The sequence below is a fragment of the Neoarius graeffei genome, chromosome 4, assembly GCF_027579695.1.
Source record: "Neoarius graeffei isolate fNeoGra1 chromosome 4, fNeoGra1.pri, whole genome shotgun sequence".
Taxonomy (NCBI): domain Eukaryota; kingdom Metazoa; phylum Chordata; class Actinopteri; order Siluriformes; family Ariidae; genus Neoarius; species Neoarius graeffei.
The window spans coordinates 79,136,372-79,157,092 of record NC_083572.1 but is presented as its reverse complement, the minus strand read 5'-3'; the positions used below and the strand labels follow the sequence as shown (position 1 = coordinate 79,157,092).

General features: G+C 40.1%; 1 protein-coding gene across 3 annotated transcripts in view; it reads left to right on the top strand.

Annotated features, from left to right (window-relative positions):
- Positions 1-18,789, top strand: part of LOC132885280 (alanine--glyoxylate aminotransferase-like) — a 41,542-nt gene extending 22,753 nt beyond the window's left edge. Inside the window, exons 1-13 of one of the 3 annotated variants that reach the window (XM_060919774.1) lie at positions 4,079-4,132; positions 4,347-4,379; positions 5,906-6,065; positions 10,310-10,502; positions 10,636-10,700; positions 10,795-10,895; positions 11,014-11,084; positions 11,632-11,716; positions 11,803-11,901; positions 14,810-14,879; positions 15,298-15,393; positions 17,739-17,867; positions 18,015-18,789. In XM_060919774.1, coding sequence (XP_060775757.1) covers positions 5,907-6,065; positions 10,310-10,502; positions 10,636-10,700; positions 10,795-10,895; positions 11,014-11,084; positions 11,632-11,716; positions 11,803-11,901; positions 14,810-14,879; positions 15,298-15,393; positions 17,739-17,867; positions 18,015-18,122 — 1,176 coding nt within the window. In that variant the 5' untranslated portion in view covers positions 4,079-4,132; positions 4,347-4,379; position 5,906 and the 3' untranslated portion in view covers positions 18,123-18,789. Of the gene's footprint in view, positions 1-53; positions 241-2,667; positions 2,807-3,959; positions 4,133-4,346; positions 4,380-4,452; positions 4,756-5,905; positions 6,066-10,309; positions 10,503-10,635; positions 10,701-10,794; positions 10,896-11,013; positions 11,085-11,631; positions 11,717-11,802; positions 11,902-14,809; positions 14,880-15,297; positions 15,394-17,738; positions 17,868-18,014 lie in introns of those variants that run through there. The other 2 variants (XM_060919773.1, XM_060919772.1) reach the window with 2 other exon arrangements.
- Positions 18,790-20,721: the final 1,932 nt, after the last annotated feature.

The following is a 20,721-nucleotide window of genomic DNA, read 5'->3' as shown; positions in this document are numbered from 1 at the left end:
TATTAGCCTAAAGAGACACAACAGTTTCAAACAGAGTTTGAGTTCTTTTATAGAGTTCGATGCCATATTGTGCACCTGTCATCAGCCAAGTCTCTGGAGCTGATCCGAGGAGCTCGACAGGCTGGAGCTCCATTAACAGTAGAGACGACACACCACTATCTCACTCTGAACTCAGACAATATCCCATCAGGGGCCACACAGTTCAAGTGCTGTCCTCCAATTCGAGACAGGGCCAACCAGGTTAGATAAGACAGTTTTGCAATGCATTTGTTCATTAGAAAGAAAGAAAGAAAGAAAGAAAGAAAGAAAGAAAGAAAGAAAGAAAGAACAGGACAACAGTTTTTACCATCTCAATTCAGTAGCTCATTAAACATTTTTATAACACACAGCACTACTGAATTGCAAATCAGCAGCTCTGATCGTAGTGAAGAAGAAGCCTTTATTTGTCACATGCACACTCAAGCACAGTGAAATTCATCCTCTGTATTTAACCCATCTGAAGCAGTGAACACACACATGCGCACACACACACACAAGTGAGCAATGAGTACACACACATACCCAGAGTAGTGGAGGTCTGCGCGGGTCGGATTTTTCAGTCCCGCTCCCGCCCGCAAAGAATTATGATTTTCAGTCCCGCTCCCGCCCACAAAAAAATTATGATTTTCAGTCCCGCTCCCGCCCGCAAATCCCGCATGATGCAGACGTTCGCATTATTTCTCAAGAAAGTTCTTGTCTTGACACAGCGTGGTGCCCCGCCCCCTACTTTGAGTGGATTTCAGCATAAATATCTACAGCTCACGTTTGTTATTATTTACTTTCTTCCTGAATTCAGCATGTAGTGTCTTTAATAATAATTAGTGCTGTCAAGCAATTAAAATATCTAATCGCGAATCGCACATTTTTATTACACGAGAAACCATTGTAATTCTCTGATCAGCATAAAAAAGTGAACGGGCTTGATTTGTACAAATGGTGTTTCTTCTTTTTTTTTATTGCAAAGCAGAACTAGTAAGAGAAGACTAGTAGACTAACTCAAGCAGTAAATCAATTCACTTCTCTTACTAGCTCTGCTTTGCAATAAAAAGAAAAAGAAAAACACCATTTGTACAAAGCAAGCCCATTCACTTTTTTATGCTGATCAGAGAATTACAATGGTTTCTCGTGTGCGATTCGCGATTAAATATTTTAATTGTTTGACAGCGCTAATTATTATTAGAGACACTACATAACTCAATACGTAACTCAAGCAGTAAATCACTCATGGTTCTCTTGCTAGCTGGGTGTGAACTGCGAGTCATTAGAGTGATCAAAGGATTTCCCGTTAGGATGATTAATGGCAAATTTAAGATGCCATTCCACGGTGGTGTAGTGGTTAGCGCTGTCGCCTCACAGCAAGAAGGTCCTGGGTTCGAGCCCCGGGGCCGGCGAGGGCCTTTCTGTGCGGAGTTTGCATGTTCTCCCCGTGTCCGTGCTCCGGTTTCCCCCACAGTCCAAAGACATGCAGGTTAGGTTAACTGGTGACTCTAAATTGACCGTAGGTGTGAATGTGAGTGTGAATGGTTGTCTGTGTCTGTGTGTCAGCCCTGTGATGACCTGGCGACTTGTCCAGGGTGTACCCCGCCTTTCGCCCATAGTCAGCTGGGATAGGCTCCAGCTTGCCTGCGACCCTGTAGAAGGATAAAGCGGCTAGAGATGATGAGATGAGATGAGAAGATGCCATTCCTCACTCAATCTGGCAATCTGACTCTCTCTGTAAATTTAGGCATCTTAAAATGTTTTTATTAATGCCAAATAAAATATCCAGCACAAATTATATATGATAGACACAAATTAATAATTTATAAATTTTAGTTAGCGGGACTGCAGCTTATCACCGCTCCTGCCGCATATGTGCACTCCCGCTCCCGCCCGCGCACGCATATGTGCACTTCCGGTCCCGCCCACGCCCGCAATGAGCTTTCAAAATTTGTCCCGCGCCGCACTGCTTTGCGGCGGGTCCCGCGAGTCCCGCGGGACTCTCGCGGGAGTGCAGGGCTCTAGTGGGCAGCTATGCTACAGTGCCCATGGAGCAGTTGGGGGTTAGGTGCCCTGATCAAGGGCACTTCAGCCCAAGGCCACCCCATGTTAACCTAACCGCATGTCTTTGAACTGTGGGAGAAACCAGAGCACCCAGAGAAAACCCATGCAGACATGGGGAGAACATGCAAACTCCACACAGAAAGGCCCCCGTCAGCCACTGGGCTCGAACCCAAACCCTTCTTGCTGTGAGGCAACAGTGCTAACCACTACATCACCATGCCACCCAGTGTAAACTGCCATTCAAATCACGAGTTTATATTCATGCACTCGTTCTAATATGTTATCATTTCTCACAGTTTATTCAAGTGTTTTAACAGAAGCTCTATTGAAACATAAGGCTAATAAGAGAGAGAGAGAGAGAGAGAGAAACTGGTGAGAAAGCTGTTAAAACAAGGCCTTCCTATTCACCAGACAGTATCCCTGAATAACTGAGATGGGTGGAGACAACTTTTAGTTACTATGGCAACAAGCTTTAAATTTCCTTTCATGAAAATAAAGCTATGTTAAACACAACAAATTTGAATATAGGAAGAAATAAAAAAAATTGTTTATATTTTTCTTGTTATTATATTGCTGTCCCCTCAGGAGCAGCTGTGGGCTGCACTAAGAGCTGGTGATATAGACATGGTCGTCTCTGATCACTCTCCCTGCACCCCCAACCTGAAGTGCTTGGACAGTGGGAATTTCAACCAAGCATGGGGCGGCATTTCTTCTCTGCAGTTTGGTATGTTATTTGGGTCAAAGTTCTGCTTGATTCAAAGAGGACTTTAGCACTGGCTCAGGGTCTGTTTACTTGACCAGTCCATCTATTAATCGACAACGACATGGACAAATGTTTGAAGATCAAGCTAAAGTGACTTCACAAAAACCACAGTTAACCATAAGTACCTGTTGTTGTGTTTTAAAAGCAATAAGTAACTGCTACCTTTTTTGTAAGAGGGTATAATCTATACTTTTTTTTTAATAGCAAACATATTGTGAGTTATGATCTGGGAATTCTGTTGTGGCCAAATTTCTGTGGTCAAATTCTGGAAAACCGACCAAAAAAATCAGGTTTTGAACAAAATTGTTTTTTTTTTCTGCTTATAATATACTTTGACACGTCAAGTTTAAAAAGCCATAAATATATTTCACCCAAAGTAATGTGGAAAGCATTCTGCAAAGATCATGCCGGCTAAGCAGCCAGTTTAACAAATGATCAGTTTGTGTTAGTGTTTAAATATTAGCAGGCTAGTATTTATTAATATTTAGATATTTCACTTATTACATATTAAATTGAATGCAGATTAATAGCAATTGCTTTTAGACAATGTGTTGGTATCTTTCAGCGGTATTTCCTCACATAGTAAGTGTCCAGCTTTGATCAAGTTGGTAGATAAGCTATGTACAGTTGGGAAATAGACGTAAGCCTAATAAATTTCAGATTTTATTCAGATAATGGCTGTGATCATATCTGTGATCATGTCTATGATGATGTCTGTGATGCTCCTGTGCCCCAGTCAAAATGTGATCTTTAAATGTAATTTTCTACCTTTTCACTTTTCAGTGAATAATCAGATTTTAAAATGCTATAACTTTATTTCTGGTTGAGATACATGCAAACATATTTCAGTTTTGGAAACCTGCAATTCCTACACACACACACACATATATATACACACACACACACACACATATATATATATATATATATATATATATATATATATATATATATATATATATATATATATATTACAAACTGTAAAAGATTTCAGAAGGGATTTTCCCAGGCTACCATATGAACATGACAACACAAGTCAAATATTAAGAGTGGTTTAGTATGCTGCTTCTTAATCTGTGTGATTGAAAACCCTGTTATATCTCTTGTTTTCGAGGTCTGCCTCTGTTTTGGACCTCAGCTCATAAGAGAGGTTTTGCTTTTCCTGATGTAGTAAAACTCCTGTGCAAAGAACCCGCACGTCTCTGTTGCCTTGACAACCAAAAAGGCAGTCTCATGCCAGGTCACGATGCAGACTTGGTCATCTGGGATCCAGAAAAGGAATTTACAGTGAGTAAAAGATCATTTTATATTACACGGAGCTCTACCTATATTCACCTGGAACAGAATAAATGTCTGGGGTGTTTTTGCATCCCAATGTCAGAATGTTCTAAAGCTTACTTCTAATAACTTTTTATATCTATTAAATATTTAATGTGTAAAATCTAATAAATATATGGGATTATGTGCAGTGAACATAACATGTACTTTCGCCATGTTTTAGGTAAAAGAGGAAAACATACATCACAAAAATAAAGTAAGTAAGACTTTCTTCATTTTTGTGCAAAATAAGCTTGGACTTCATTAACTCTTTCTCACTCTGTTTTCAGCTGACTCCATATCTTGGTTTGACCTTATGTGGAGAAGTAAAGGGTACCATAGTTCGGGGAAAACTTGTGTACTTCAATGGCTCCTTTAGTCCTCAACCATTAGGACAGAATTTACTCACAAATCAGACTCTAAATCAGGCTTCTCTGTGAACCTCCGTTATTTCGTCCACTTACTGCACATGCCAAGATTTCTTCCAGTCCTTCCTATATTTTTGAGGAGTATTTCTTTCTCTGCTTGATTGCTGTAAGGATGTGACATGCTTGTGATTTTGGGCTGTGGAAATAAATATGATTTTTACTTAACATTCCCTATAGAGTGGTTATTCCATTAAGCAGCATTTTATAATATAAAATAACTCACTCAGATTCACGAATGATACATTACTGCAAAAAAAAATTTCAATATAAGTAACTGTAGGAATAAAGCAGCTGTGATTTCTGGCAGTAAAAGACATTTATGTACCAGATAACTGAAAACATATTTGCAACAAGAATGCAGAATGTACATTTTATTTTTCATTCACACAGACATCAGCTTTGGCATTAAACAAAGATTACTAAGCAGTTTTAATTCCCTCCCCTCTAAAGTCATGTTTGTGTTAGGGGGGACTGAGTTAATGATTGACATTCGGTGAGCAGCAGAACAAAATTTAAAGGAATATAGCTTTAAAAACCTTACGTGTTCAGGTACAATCACATATGTGACCAAACACCATCCTATAATTCTTTCTCAAAGCATTTTTATTAGAAAATGTAAACATTTCAGCCTTGTCTTCATATTTAATAATTGTACATTATTATTATTATTATTATTATACAGTTTATAATTTATTTTAAGCATATTTTGTTATGCATATATTTATTTTCCCTTTTAAAAATCCTTTGATAATAGTTTTAATGTCAGTGCCTTCAATAAATTCCAGAATAAATGGCACACATTTGTATCAGATTTTAAATTTGGGTGTTCAAAAAGAGACTCTCATTTAAAAAAAAAAAAAATTTGCATAATTTTCATTGCATTTTAAAGGTGATTTTCTTGTCTTTTTATATGGCTTATAATGAAGGGATAATATTTTATGATGAAATAAATCATTTGTTACCTCCTGTACTCTATCTTATCTTCAAATTTTTTGATATTCAAATGATCACGATGCACCTGGCAACTTGTCCAGGGTGTACCCCGCCTTTCGCCCGTAGTCAGCTGGGATAGGCTCCAGCTTGCCTGTGACCCTGTAGAACAGGATAAAGCGGCTAGAGATAATGAGATGAGATGATCACGATGCATGAAATTGTCATGGGGTTTGGTCACTTTCTGCTGAAATCACTGGACTAGTGGACCTGATTGTGAAACACTGTTTCACACCTTTGGTTGCCTGTACGGATTATATGCATTTCCAGTTCATTGCTTTTTTTTCCATTGTCACATTAGAGCAGCTGCTCTTTGTCTCTCCAGTATGTCGTCTCTCTCTGTCCCACCACCGCAATGTCTCTCACAAACTTTTGCGGTCCCACACCGGCTTCTGCTGGGACCGGGACCCTCCAACATGCCGGCTCGGATTGTGACAGCTGCGTGCCAACCAATGTTAGGACACCTGCACCCTGAGACCATAGAGGTACACTTAGCATTAAAGTTAATACTAGTTCATGATTCACTCAATTAGGAAAAATAATTTTTAGAAGAAATCTTCATTTCAGATTCAGTTGTATTTGTTTTTCTGCCATATATTCATTTTTCTTTTTTCTTCTTTGTGTGTTGTATTTTATTTATTAACTTATAATGCATTTAATTATATAAATATATTTTAAGTTATTTATTAGTGGCTAGATTGCTTTGTTTTTTAATGTTTGAGCCACAACACAATACAATGTATGTCTATAAAAACAATACTACTACTAGGTTACTAAATAGCTTACATACAAATTGCTATATATAAAATCACTTAAAAGTTATGTTAAATTTAAAAGGTGTTGACTGCAAAGTCATCTGAAATTTTCTAATTTTTTTTGTGCGCATGGCATTTTTCTATGTTTTGCAAGAACAATATCATGCAGACAAGATGTGATCACTTTCATGTGCCGAACATCACTTTTCTCCATTTTGGGCCCGTTTTCCTACCTCTTAAGGTAAACAGTAGGGCCCTATGGAAATAGCCGAATGCGAGGAGCTTTAACTAATTAGCATAACTATAGAACTACGTCACACCAAGATGGCGACACACAGAAAACATTGTGACAATTAAAAATTTCTTTTATACCAGCAGATCGCATTACATCCAAAAGCTGAAACATGCAGGTATCACAGATCCATATAATTTACCCACAAATGTATTTATTCATTATGCCCATTGCACACTCTCTATCTCTCTCTCTTTGTGTGTGTGTGTGTGTGTGTGTGTGTGTGTGTGTGTGTGTGTGTGTGTGTGTGTGTGCGTGCACACGTGTGCGTGCACGCGTGTGTCCACAGCTTCAGATGGGTTAAATGCAGAAGAGGAATTTTGCTGTGCTTGAATAAAAATAAAGGCTGCTTCTTCTTAATTTACCCACAACTCTGTTTATTCCACTTGAAGTGTTCAGCAAACCAGCTACCGGATTTGGGACACTACGACATCCTGAGCTATTTAGTATTTTGGACTTCTAAATACATCAGAGATGCTAAAGGCTTACAAAAGTACAGATGCCTCCCAATATTTTGAGGCAGGTTTCATGCCGGAATGTTATAGGAAATTCCCAAAAAAGAAAAATGCCTTATTATGGCAAAGGTAACATTAAACGCGGACTTCTAATAGACAAGCTATGGCCTAGATCTAGCATATTTTATGGTGTTTACCCTCGTCTACATTATCAGTACATAATGCTGCTCGTCTCGCTAAGCATTAGGTCTAAAAAATATATTGCATCCAAAGCCCACATCCAGATATACATTTTAACGTTGTACAGAGCTTTCACACTAACCTGTTATAAAATGTTCTCCACGCACACAGGAATACTTTGTTGGCACCCAGTCTTCCTGTTTAACTGCAGCTCGCCATTTTTCTTGTCTTTCTGTGTTTGCTGGGAAGCAGTGAAAAGTTAAACCAGGCTTATCTCCATGTCTGTTATTACATCCAAAAGCACTACAGGTCTCTGGCATTGTTCTTTTAGATGTAACTTCTACAAGTTTGTGTAGATGTACTAAATTGTGCTTACAATCACTCACATACACTTGTGCCAGTCATTGTCCAACACAAAGTTTGGGTGGATAAACAAATCCATAGTTACAGTGACGTCATGTTAAAGACCTCAACAGCTCCATACTCGCTACCTTGGAGTTGAGCCCATGCATTCTCAGGCTAAGATAGCTAAGCGCTAGCTAGAATGATTTAGTTATCTCATCTCATCTCATCTCATCTCATCTCATTATCTCTAGCCGCTTTATCCTTCTACAGGGTCGCAGGCAAGCTGGAGCCTATCCCAGCTGACTACGGGCGAAAGGCGGGGTACACCCTGGACAAGTCGCCAGGTCATCACAGGGCTGACACATAGACACAGACAACCATTCATACTCACATTCACACCTACGGTCAATTTAGAGTCACCAGTTAACCTAACCTGCATGTCTTTGGACTGTGGGGGAAACCGGAGCACCCGGAGGAAACCCACGCGGACACGGGGAGAACATGCAAACTCCGCACAGAAAGGCCCTCGCCGGCCCCAGGGCTCGAACCCAGGACCTTCTTGCTGTGAGGCGACAGCGCTAACCACTACACCACCGTGCCGCCCGATTTAGTTATCTGTCCAGAAAAATGACGTCATCTAACTTTGCTCTGTCTTGCAGCTGAACTCGCTGGCAAGTTTTCCTTTTCTTTTCTGCTGGCTTTTAGCTCATGGGAGAGTGGAGTCTGCCATGTTTGCCCATACTGACTTACTTTGGTTAAAAGTAAGTCAAACATGCCCCCTGGTGGGCATGTGATATTGCTGCTCGCTTGCTTCGGCAATTTTTGGAATCGTAAAATGCAGGACACATTTTATCTCAGCAAAACAGTGACACGTAGGATACACGGTGTGTGCAACATTGCAACATCTTGAAACTCCACTAACTATAGCCATCGAACATTTTGCCCAGAATTCAGCTTTACAGTCAGCACCTTTAACTGGTTGTTGCCAAGAAATATATGGCAGTATTTTATTTTCATTTTTAATTGTATAATGCGCATATATACAACTGCAGTCAGAAATTTACATACAGTACCAGTCAAAACTTTGGATACGCCTACTCATTCGTAGTTTTTTCTGTATTTGGACTATTTTCTACCTTGTAGAACAATACTGAAGACATCAAAATTATGAAATAACATACAGAACATATATGGGATTATGTGGTAAACAAAAAAGTGTTAAAACAATATATTTCATATTTTAGATTTTTCAGAATAGCCAGCGTTTACCTTGATGATGCTTTGCACACTATTGGCGTTATCTTAACCAGCTTCATGAGGTAATCACCTGGAATGCTTTTCAATTAACAGGTGTGCCTCATCAAAAGTTAATTAGTGCAATTTCTTGCCTTCTTAATGTGTTTGAGATTAAACAGTAAATAATAAAGATACAGTAAATATCCCTATTCCACAACTGTATTAATCCATATTATGTCAAGGACCGCTCAGCTAAGTAAAGAGAAGCAACATCCATCATTACTTTAAAACATGAAGTGTTTTAAATGAGTAAAAAATGAAGAAAAACCATTGAATTAGAAGGTGTGTCCAAACTTTTGACTAGTACTTTACATCTTGAATTTAAAAAAGAATTTGGTGCACAAGTTTTAATTTATTTTATGTGTTTTGAAATCAACACAGGGTCAAAATTACACAGACGAGTTCAGAAATATACATACAGCACACCTAATATTTGGTTAAATGTCTCTTAGCAAGTTTTACCTTGACCAGAAGCTTTTGGTAGCCATCAACAAGCTTCTGGCAGGATTTGAGTTCAATATTTGGCAGAATTTGTAGAGTTCAACTAAATTTGTGTGTTTCCTACACATACCTGGCGTTTAAGCACAGTCCACATATTTTCAGTCGGGTTGAGGTCAGGACTTGTTTTAAGCTTGATGTTAGTCTGTTTTTAGCCTCATTAACCAGTTTTGATGTGTGTTTGGGGTCATTGTCTTGTTTGAACATTTAATTGGGTCCAGGTTTCTGGTAGTTTGAGGTTATGCTGAAGAATTCTGAGGTAGTCCTACTTCATTATTCCATTCTCTTTGTGCAATGCACCAGTTCCACTGGCAGCAAAACAGCCCCAGAGCATGATACTATCACCACCATGCTTAACAGTTGGTACAGTGTTCATCTGCACCTCTGGTCATTGTGGCAAACAACTCAATCTTTGTCTCATCTGAGCATAAAACTTTCCTCCAGAAGGCTTTTCTTTGTCCATGTGTCCAACTGCAAACTGTAGTTGAGCTTGAAGGTGTTGATTTTGGAGCAGGGGCGTCTTTGTTGGACAGAAGTCTCTCACCATGGTGATGTAAAACTTGCTTGACTGTAGACAAAAACACTGGTGTTCCAGCAGCTTCTAGTTCATGGCAGACCTGTGCCTTGGTGGTTCCTTGGTTGTTCCTGACCACCTGAACCAATTTCATCTCAGCTGAAGGTGATAGTTTGGGTCTTGTTCCAGCAAAGTGGCTTGGCAAAGTAGCTACACCTCTCAAATGATTTTATAGCAATAGCCAATATATTAAACTATGATTTGAATATCTAATTACTAGATTCTTCGAGGACTTAATTTTGGACATTTCAGAGAATTAAAAGTTACAGTAGTGTACATCCTACAAATTGAATTAGTCTAACAATGAGGCATTATTTTTTCATGTATATCCTAGATTATGGATCAGATAAAGAGTGGGATCCAGTATGCGTTTCAAACTCAGAATCGCATGACTCTGGCAGTGAGTGGGCCGGGTCATGCTGCTATGGAGTGTGCTATCTTTAACTCAGTGGAGCCTGAAGAGAGTGTTCTCATTGCAGTCAACGGGATCTGGGGGGAGAGAGCTGCTGAAATCGCACAGAGAATAGGTACTGAATTGTTAATCACAGGATAATAATTTAAAATACAACATTTATTCAGCATTTAGTCATTGTTTATGGATTTCAAATAATTTATTAAACTTAACTCGTACTCATTTGAGGAATTCTTGATGTGTAACAGGTGCCAAAGTAAACACCATTGTAACCTCAGCTGGCAGGTACTTCACAAACAATGAAATAGAGCAGGTAACACCATAGCAGTAGGCCTGCATGCTGTATTAAAATGCTATATGTTTGAGATTTGTGAGATAAATATATGACGTCAGTGTTTTGTTCACAGGCATTAGTCAAATATAAGCCAGTTATGTTCTTCCTCACACATGGAGAGTCTTCTACAGGAGTGGTCCACCCCATAGACGGCATTGGTGAACTCTGTCACAAGTAAGAAAAAAAGACTGCCGTGTTCTGTTCATTCATTAACCTTTTCATGTCTGCTTTAGTCCTTCTCCTTGCATTTCACTGTAATTCTCTTATTTATGCACTTACTTTTGCCTCTCAGATATGGTAGTTTGTTCTTGGTTGACTCTGTTGCAGCACTTGGAGGTTGTCCAATCTACATGGACAAGCAAGGTATATTTAATAATGCCACACACTATTGTCCCCTTTTGGTTAGAAATCTTGACAGAAGTTGCTTTCAGCAAAGCAAGCTAGATTACATAGGTACCTCCATATTCATTTTCTGGACTAAAAGACACCCTTTTGCACGTCTTATAAAACTGACATATTCTGCATTAGCCTAAGTGTATTGTGTTAATATGTTAGGGTTTTCACTGTAGCCAATCTAGTCAAATAATTACAGCAAGGTTATGAGAAGGTATGCTACCACTGTTGCTAATACAATATCTAAGGTTTTAGCTCGGGAAACAATACAGAAACTATGATAACATTAACAAGATAGAAACTAAACTAGACTACACCAGAAGAACTCTCTGAAGGGCCATTTTATGTTAAAAAAATTCTAGGTATATTAAAGCAACATGTAAAATGAAGTAGTGTGTATATTGATTTCCTCTGTGTTTTATGTATACCTGTACTTCATAGCAACTTACTGTACATATGAACTTGTATATATGCCTTGTGGGTTCCCAAACTTAAAAGTGCATTATGGATTTTGCAGCTATCGACATTTTGTACACTGGCTCTCAGAAGGTCCTAAACGTACCTCCAGGAACTGCACCAATCTCCTTCAGTGAGCGAGCATGGTGAGATGAGACATCTTGTATTTGAGCATACATGTTCTGATGAAACTCAGCTGAAAGGATCATATCTTGTCTCCCATTTCTGACAGCTATAAAATCTTCAACCGGAAGACAAAGCCTGTGTCTTATTTTCTGGACCTGAGCTGGCTGGCCAGTTACTGGGGCTGTGATGATAAACCTGCTCGCACGTAAATTTCTCTTAATCTGTTACTCATGAATGGCTTCCTGTAGGTAAACTAACTAACTAAAGATCAAACAACCTCTCTCTTTCCATGTATTGTAGCCTTAAAGACAGTGGGCCCAAAATCCATTTACAGGTCATATTTATGTTGTTGATTAGTGCAACTGAAAAAATAACACAATGCATTGTGACTGGAATTTGTCCGTAAGTATTGTGAAACAGAATTTGATCATAGCTTAGGACTAATCACAGAGTTTTATGGAATAATGGTGATGATAATGTTAATGATTGTCATCCTGCTTCACACTTTTTAATAGATAAACACTTTCCTTTAAAAGTTGTCATGACTGAATTCATGTTGATCCTGGTCAGGGTCACAGTGCATCTCGAGCTTATCCTGGGAACACTGGGTGTGAGCTGGGAATATACCAGGGATGGGGAAGGGGTTCAGGGCACCATACAAGCACACACATTCATACACTCATTCATACCTAGTAGTCAATCCACCTATTAGCATGCTTCTTATGCCACACTCACAACCCGCCGTAAGTGTTTTGGACATGTATGGGTCACAGGGTTTGGTAGCTCACAGTCATGCCGCAGGGTCGCGGTGAACCCGGGGGAAAGTTTAGGGGAGGAGTACAGGCAAAGTACTTGTCAAGTACAGGTTGCACGCCTGACTTCCTCGAGGTGTGGGAAAAATTGTGCCATTAGCTCGTGGAAAGCGTGTCTGACGCACATGATCAGTGTGTGTTCAGTGAGTGTGGAGTGTGTGTGACTTGCATTTTACCAGTTTCTTGCACTAGGAGTACAGGCCGCACTTGTGAAGCATGTGTGACACGTGATTAGCACGTGCCAATCACTCATGACTTGCGTGTGACACAAGCCAGGAGTGGGTATAAAACCAGCGTGTCTGCAGCATTCTGCATCTGTCTTTCAGCTGAAGAACAATATTGCTTCATGCTGCTCCTCAGCTTCTATCATCTGTCTATAAGGGTCCAACTGCCTTAGTCGTTGCGACAATATGGCGACAGCCATCTTCCCTTCTACAATGCTGCACGTTACATGATCGGTTCCTTGGTTCCTCCCTAATATATATACCCAGAGTCTTGCCCCTCGTGTCGTGTGCGGGTCACGTGCGCTGTGTGCACGCCACACATGGGGTAGAAAGTGAGATGTACTTCTGTCTTGGGTGCCACACAAATAGCAAGTGTGGGGTACTTGTGTAGTACGGGTCCTGTACGTAGTGTATGCGTTCTTGATTTGTCGCAAGACCCGTAGAATTTGCAGGTGCAGGACCAAAAGTCTCCACGGCCAGTCTGCGACCTTCTACAGTGCTGAACACATGCAAGTGTCGCGCAAGTCTCAAGCACGGTTTTGCAAAAAATTTTACCGTAGACCGCCCGTAGTAGCACGTACGGTGGGTTGTGAGTGAGCCTTTAGAGATGGAAGGAAACTGGAAAACCCCGATGAAACCCACACTGACATGGGGAGAACATATAAAACTCCACACATACAGTAACTGGAGCTTGGGCTCAAACTAGGGACCTTGGCTACCTGCTGAGCATCATGCAGCTCATGAGTGAATTCAGTCAAAGCCATTTTTAACACTGGTTTCATAGTAAAGAAAATGTGTTCATTTTGCTTGTTTAACAATTTCACTTTGCCAGAATATTTTATATTTTTTTTCCAAAAGATCTAGAACAGTGCCCCGTGGTCACTGCATCCATGAAAGAAGTAGAGCATCACTGTGTCCTCGGCCATAGTTTAACCCCAGTACAAAAAAACATACCTTATATACATATACACTATATGGTCAAAGGTTTGTAGATGCCTAATCATTACACCCATATGTGGGCCTTTCCCAAACTGTTGCCACAAAGTTGGAAGTACAGAATTGTCCACAATGTGTTTGTATGGTGTTGCATTACAGTTTCACTTCACTAAACCTAAGGGGCTCAGACTGTTTCAGCATATCACAAAGCAAGGTCCATGACCATGTTTTGCCATGTTTGCAGCTGAAGAATTAAAGTGTCCTGCACAGAGCCCTGACCTCAAACCCACTGAATGCCTTTGGGATGAACTGGAACACTGACTACACCCCAGGACTCCTCACCCAACATCAGTGCCTGATCTCACTAACGCTCTTGTGGCTGAATGAGCACAAATCCACACAGCCATTCTCCAAAACCTGGTGGAAAGCCTTCACAGAAGAGTGGAGGCTATTATAATAGTAAAGGGGGATTAAATCTGAAATGGGATGTTCAACAGGCACATACGAGTATGATGGTCAGGTGCCTACAAACTTTTGGCCATATAGTGTACATGGTAGTAGTTCTAGTGCTTTGCTAAGTGAAGACAGACATTGAAAATGAGCATAGTGGTAGCTTGGGCCATGTGCAATTTATTAGAAATAGGTTTCTTATAAATACCTCCGGGGCGGTACGGTGGTGTAGTGGTTAGCGCTGTCGCCTCACAGCAAGAAGGTCCTGGGTTCGAGCCCCGGGGCCGGCGAGGGCCTTTCTGTGTGGAGTTTGCATGTTCTCCCCGTGTCCGCGTGGGTTTCCTCCGGGTGCTCCGGTTTCCCCCACAGTCCAAAGACATGCAGGTTAGGTTAACTGGTGACTCTAAATTGACCGTAGGTGTGAATGTGAGTGTGAATGGTTGTCTGTGTCTATGTGTCAGCCCTGTGATGACCTGGCGACTTGTCCAGGGTGTACCCCGCCTTTCGCCCGTAGTCAGCTGGGATAGGCTCCAGCTTGCCTGCAACCCTGTAGAAGGATAAAGCGGCTAGAAATAATGAGATGAGATGAGATAAATACCTCCATGCTTTACCTCGATTAAAGTTACTCTATTAAATACAAGTACCTCTACTATTCCATAGATGATATAGAATACTTATGCTGTTTTTTTAGTTATCATCACACTGGACCTATAACTGCTTTCTACAGTCTGAGAGAAGGTCTTGCCATACTTGCAGAAATGGTGAGAATTACCTTTGTCATATGCCCATCACTGTAATGACGATACTGTGTAGTAATACTACAACAAGAATGACACACACACACACACAAAATAACACTAGGCCTATTATTATTGTTGTTTCTTTTTCTGACAAGTTAAAAGATGTACAAATGCACAGGCAAACTTTAGTAACTAAATTATACTTAATTTAATTATACTTAATATAATTCCCCCCTTCCCCATACCTTATTCTTATTCTTTTTTTATATTTGTATATGCAAATACCTAATTTAATTTAATTTATCTAGAAGTTTTTTCTCTATTTCTATTCTCTGTTTATCCTGTAATGATGCTACTGGAATTTTAATTTCCCTGAGGGAACCCGCCCAAAGGGATCAATAAAGTTCAATCTAATCTATACATATCTTGGCTTTTCTAGGGTCTTGAAAAGTCATGGAAGCGACACAAAGATGTGGCAGAATACTTCCATGCAGGCCTGGAGAAGATGGGTCTCAAGCTCTTTGTGGAGGAGAAGGTACTCCTGTATGAAGTACCTAAATATCACAGAAAAGTTGTACTTCCATGCAGATGTTATACCACAGCAGTGTTCTGATTGGTCAGAATGTGTTGATTAATTTTCTCTAACAGCAGCTCTGATGGTACTGGCAGCTGTAATTCAACTCGCCAGTTGATACTAATACTTTATACATTATCATTTCTATAGTAATTTACAAAGGCATATAGTTGATATGGTGATGTTGCTGTAAGGAGACATTTAATTAACAGTTATGGAAGAAGTTTCCAATGTTAGTGATTTGTAACAGTCATTTGTAACTTATAGAAAGTGAAAAGATTTACACATACAATCCTGATTCCAAAAAAGTTGGGAAGCTGTGTAAAGTGTAAATAAAAACAGAATGCAATGATTTGCAAATCCTTTTCAACCTATATTCAATTGAATAGTTTACAAAGACAAGATATTTGATGTTCAAACTGATACACTTGATTGCTTTTTGTAAATATACACTCATTCTGAAAATGATGCCTACGACACAATCCAAAAAAGTTGGGACAGGGGAATGTTTATTGCTACTGTGCTACCTTTACTTTTAACAACACTCAGAAAGCATTTGGGAACTGAGGGCACTAATTGCTGAAGTTCTGCATTCTGTTTTTAGTTACATTTTATACTGTGTCCCAATTTTTTTGTAATCAGGGTTGTATTACGAGGGGCCAAACAGGAGACATATGAATATAAAGCTGAATGTTAAATATGATTTCTGAATAGGTGGCATGGTGGTGTAGTGGTTAGCGCTGTCGCCTCACAGCAAGAAGGTCCGGGTTCGAGCCCCGTGGCTGACGAGGGCCTTTCTGTGCGGAGTTTGCATGTTGTCCGTGTGGGTTTCCTCCGGGTGCTCCGGTTTCCCCCACAGTCCAAAGACATGCAGGTTAGGTTAACTGGTGACTCTAAATTGACCGTAGGTGTGAATGTGAGTGTGAATGGTTGTCTGTGTCTATGTGTCAGCCCTGTGATGACCTGGCGACTTGTCCAGGGTGTACCCCGCCTTTCGCCCATAGTCAGCTGGGATAGGCTCCAGCTTGCCTGCGACCCTGTAGAACAGGATAAAGCGGCTAGAGATAATGAGATGAGATGAGATAATGAGATGAGAATATATATATATATATATATATATATATATATAGTGGGTGGCACAGTGGTGTAGTGGTTAGCACTGTCGCCTCACAGCAAGAAGGTCCGGGTTCGAGCCCCGTGGCTGATGAGGGCCTTTCTGTGCGGAGTTTGCATGTTCTCCCCGTGTCCGTGTGGGTTTCCTCCGGGTGCTCCGGTTTCCCCCACAGTCCAAAGACATGCAGGTTAGGTTAACTGGTGACTCTAAATTGACCGTAGGTGTGAATGTGAGTGTGAATGGTTGTCTGTGTCTATGTGTCAGCCCTGTGATGACCTGGCGACTTGTCCAGGGTGTACCCCGCCTTTCGCCCGTAGTCAGCTCGGATAGGCTCCAGCTTGCCTACGACCCTGTAGAACAGGATAAAGCGGCTAGAGATAATGAGATGAGATTTCTGAATATATAAGTGTAATTTGAATATATAGAGTACTTGTCAAAAGTTTGAACACACACCTACTCATTCATAGGGTTTTCTGTATTTTGACTATTTTCTACATTGTAGAGCAATACTGAAGGCATCAAAACTATGAAATAACATATGGAACATAGATGGAATTATGTAGTAAAGAAAAAAGTGTTAAAAACAAAATGTTTCATATTTTAGATTCTTCAAAGTAGCCACTGTTTACCTTGACGCTTTGCACACTACTGGCATTATCTTAACCAGCTTCATGAGGTCATCGCCTGGAATGCTTTTCAGTTTGCCTCATCTAAAGTTAATTAGTGTAATTTCCTGCCTTCTTTGTGTTTGAGATAAAACAGTAAATAGTAAATAATAATACAGTAAATAGCCCTATTCCACAACTGCAGTAATCCATATTATGTCAAAATCCGCGCAACTAAGTAAAGAGAAGCAATAGGCCATCATTACTTTGAGACATGAAGTATGTTTTAATTAATATAAGTAAAGAAAAATCATTAAATTAGAAAGTATATCCAATATTATGACTTGTAGCGTAAATATAATTCCTGAATATATAAATATAACTCTGAATGTATCAATGTATATTTGCATATATAAATATAATTCCAGAATTTATAAATCTTTACTTTCTTGGTATTAGGACCTTTCAAGTAGAGAGTCAAATTTCACAGCGGTTTTTAACATTTTTGTTTCATGTTAAAGCTTGGTCTAGTTGTTGTCAAAATTGTAGTGTAGTTCATTTTGACATTTGGTTGTCTTCTCTAACAGAAAGCGAGATTGCCCACTGTTACTACAATAGTAGCACCCCCAGGTTATGACTGGAAAGAGATCACAGGTTTTGTTATGAAGAATCACAACATAGAAATCTCTGGAGGTCTCGGGCCATCATTTGGCATGGTAGGGGTTATTTGTTGTTAATTTACTGCTTGTATCAGTAATGTACCAGTTACAGACTTATTTTACCTGGATGTGTGGCATTCTATTTAATAATTTCTTACTTGTGTATATTATACATTTGTAACTGACCCATAATCTTGTTTGCAGGTCCTGCGTGTGGGTTTGATGGGGTGTAACAGCAACAAGGACCATGTGGACATGATTTTAGATGCTCTTTCTGATGCACTTAAACACTGCCACAAGAGCAAAGTGTAATATCTTGTGTAGCAAACACAACTGCTGCTGAAACATTATGTATAAAACCTAACTTCATATATAAAATGTATAATTTCTAAGAAGTACTCTGAATTTGAGGGGTGGCACGGTGGTGTAGTGGTTAGCACTGTCGCCTCACAGCAAGAAGGTCCTGGGTTTGAACTCAGCGGCCGGTGAGGGCCTTTCTGTGTGGAGTTTGCATGTTCTCCCCGTGTCCGCGTGGGTTTCCTCCGGGTGCTCCGGTTTCCCCCACAGTCCAAAGACATGCAGGTTAGGTTAACTGGTGACTCTAAATTGACCGTAGGTGTGAATGTGAGTGTGAATGGTTGTTTGTCTCTGTGTGTCAGCCCTGCGATAACCTGGTGATTTATCCAGGGTGTACCCCGCCTTTCGCCCGTAGTCAGCTGGGATAGGCTCCAGTTTGCCTGTGACCCTGCAGAACAGGATAAGCAGCTACAGATAATGGATGGATGGATACTCTGAATTTGAAATCACAACTAAATAAACAAGAATTGGTTTTATTCTGACACTTGTAACATTATTAAGATTGTGGATGACAATTTGGAGTTGTAGCAGTAAGTTCTGTTTTATGAATTTCTAATAATATAGTTTCTCTAAAAATACTTTTTACTTAAAATATTTTATATAATTATTTGTTGATTGTTAGTGTCCATGTCAATCTGTGTTGAATATCTGTTACAAATAAATATTTGCTATATATAACAAAAGTAAATTGTAAACAATAACAATGACTATTATTTACAGGTAGCTTGGATTTAATAGTCTTTCTCACATTAATGATTAATTTATGATTCATACATGATACAAGTGAAAACAAAAAGTCCTGTTCATTCTCATCTTAACTATAAAGTGTTATAGAAACCCCAAAATGACATCAGTACTGTACTTAGTAAAATACACTGAATATTTTATTAGGAACACCTTTATACCTACACATTCATGCAATTATCTAATTAGCTAATTGTGTGGCAACATTGCAGCCCATAAAATCATTCAGATATGGGCCAGCAGCTTCAGGTAATGCTCATATCAACCATAAGAATGAGGAAATATCTGATCGCAGTGGTTTTGACTGGTTCCTGATTATTGGTGCCAGACAGGTTGGGTAAACCTTGTTAATAAGAGAGATCAATGGAGAATTGCTAGACTGGTTCAATCTGACAGAAAGGCTACAGTAACTCTGATGACCACTCCATACAGTTGTGGTAAGCAAAAAAGCATCTCAGAATGCACACCATGTAGAACCTTGAGGTGGATGGACTATAACAGCAGACCACCACGTCAGGTTCCACTTCTGTGAGTCAAGAACAGATAGCTGAGGCTGAAGTGGGCAAAGACTCACCAAAACTGGACAGCTGAAGACTGAAAATGTAGACTGATAAAAATTGATTTCTGCTGAAGCGCACAGATGGCAGGCTCAAAATTTGGTGCCAACAGTCAAGTCAAGTCAACTCAAAGTCAAGTTAACTTTATTGTTAATTCTGCCATGTGTACGGGACATAGCTGGGATTGAAATACCATTTCTCCCAGACCTTCTGTGTAAATATAAGAACACATATACAAGTAGGGTGGCACGGCAAGAAGGTTCTGGGTTTGAGCCCAGCCACCGGCAAAGGCCTTTCTGTATGGAGTTTGCATGTTCTCCCTGCGTCTGCATGGGTTTCCTCCAGGTGCTCCGGTTTCCCCCACACTCCAAAGACATGCAGGTTAGATTAATTGGTGGCTCTAAATTGACCATAGGTGCGAAAGTGAGTGTGAATGGTTGTTTGTCTCTGTGTCAGCCCTGCGATGACCTGGCGACTTGTCCAGGGTGTACCCTGCCTCTTGCCCATAATCAGCTGGGATAGGCTTCAGCTTGCCTGTGACCCTGTAGGACAGGATAAGCAGCTACAGATAATGGATGGATGGATGGATGGATTATATACAAGTAATAAAATGCACTTAAAGAAAGGCACACACATAAAACCACACAAGCAGAAATAGTGCAAAAAGAAATGGTGCAAATGGAATAAATAGTGCTTAACGGATATGGGAGTATGTACTATGTGCAAATAATGTTTCATTTGCAGGATGAATAATGAGCAGATGTAAAAAATAAAGTGACAAGTGCCTGATTTATTTAACAAAGACAACAGATGAATTGCAGTAACAGTCTGAGTTATTTGGAAGTGGGAGGGAGAGAGTGTTCAGTTTCCTGACAGCCTGGTATATAAAGCTGTTTGTCATTCTGGTTGCGCTAGCTTGGAGGCTCTGGTACCTCTTACCAGAAGGGAGGAGACTGAAGATGAGTGAAGGGTGGGTGGGGTCTCTCACAGTGCTGGTGGTTTGTGGGCTAGGCGGGTGTTGTAGGAGGGGGGATAGTGAAGCACCAGTGATCTTCTCAGCTGTATTCACTATGGGTCTTACAATTGGCAGCTGTGCAGCTCCCAAACCACATAGTGATGCAGCTGGTCAGAATGCTTTCAATAGTGCCTCAGTAGAATCCATGGACCCAACCTGTCTTGTGTAACAGCCTAGGCTGGTGGAGGTGGTGTAATGGTGTGGGGAATGCTGTCTTGGTACACTTTGGGCCCATTAA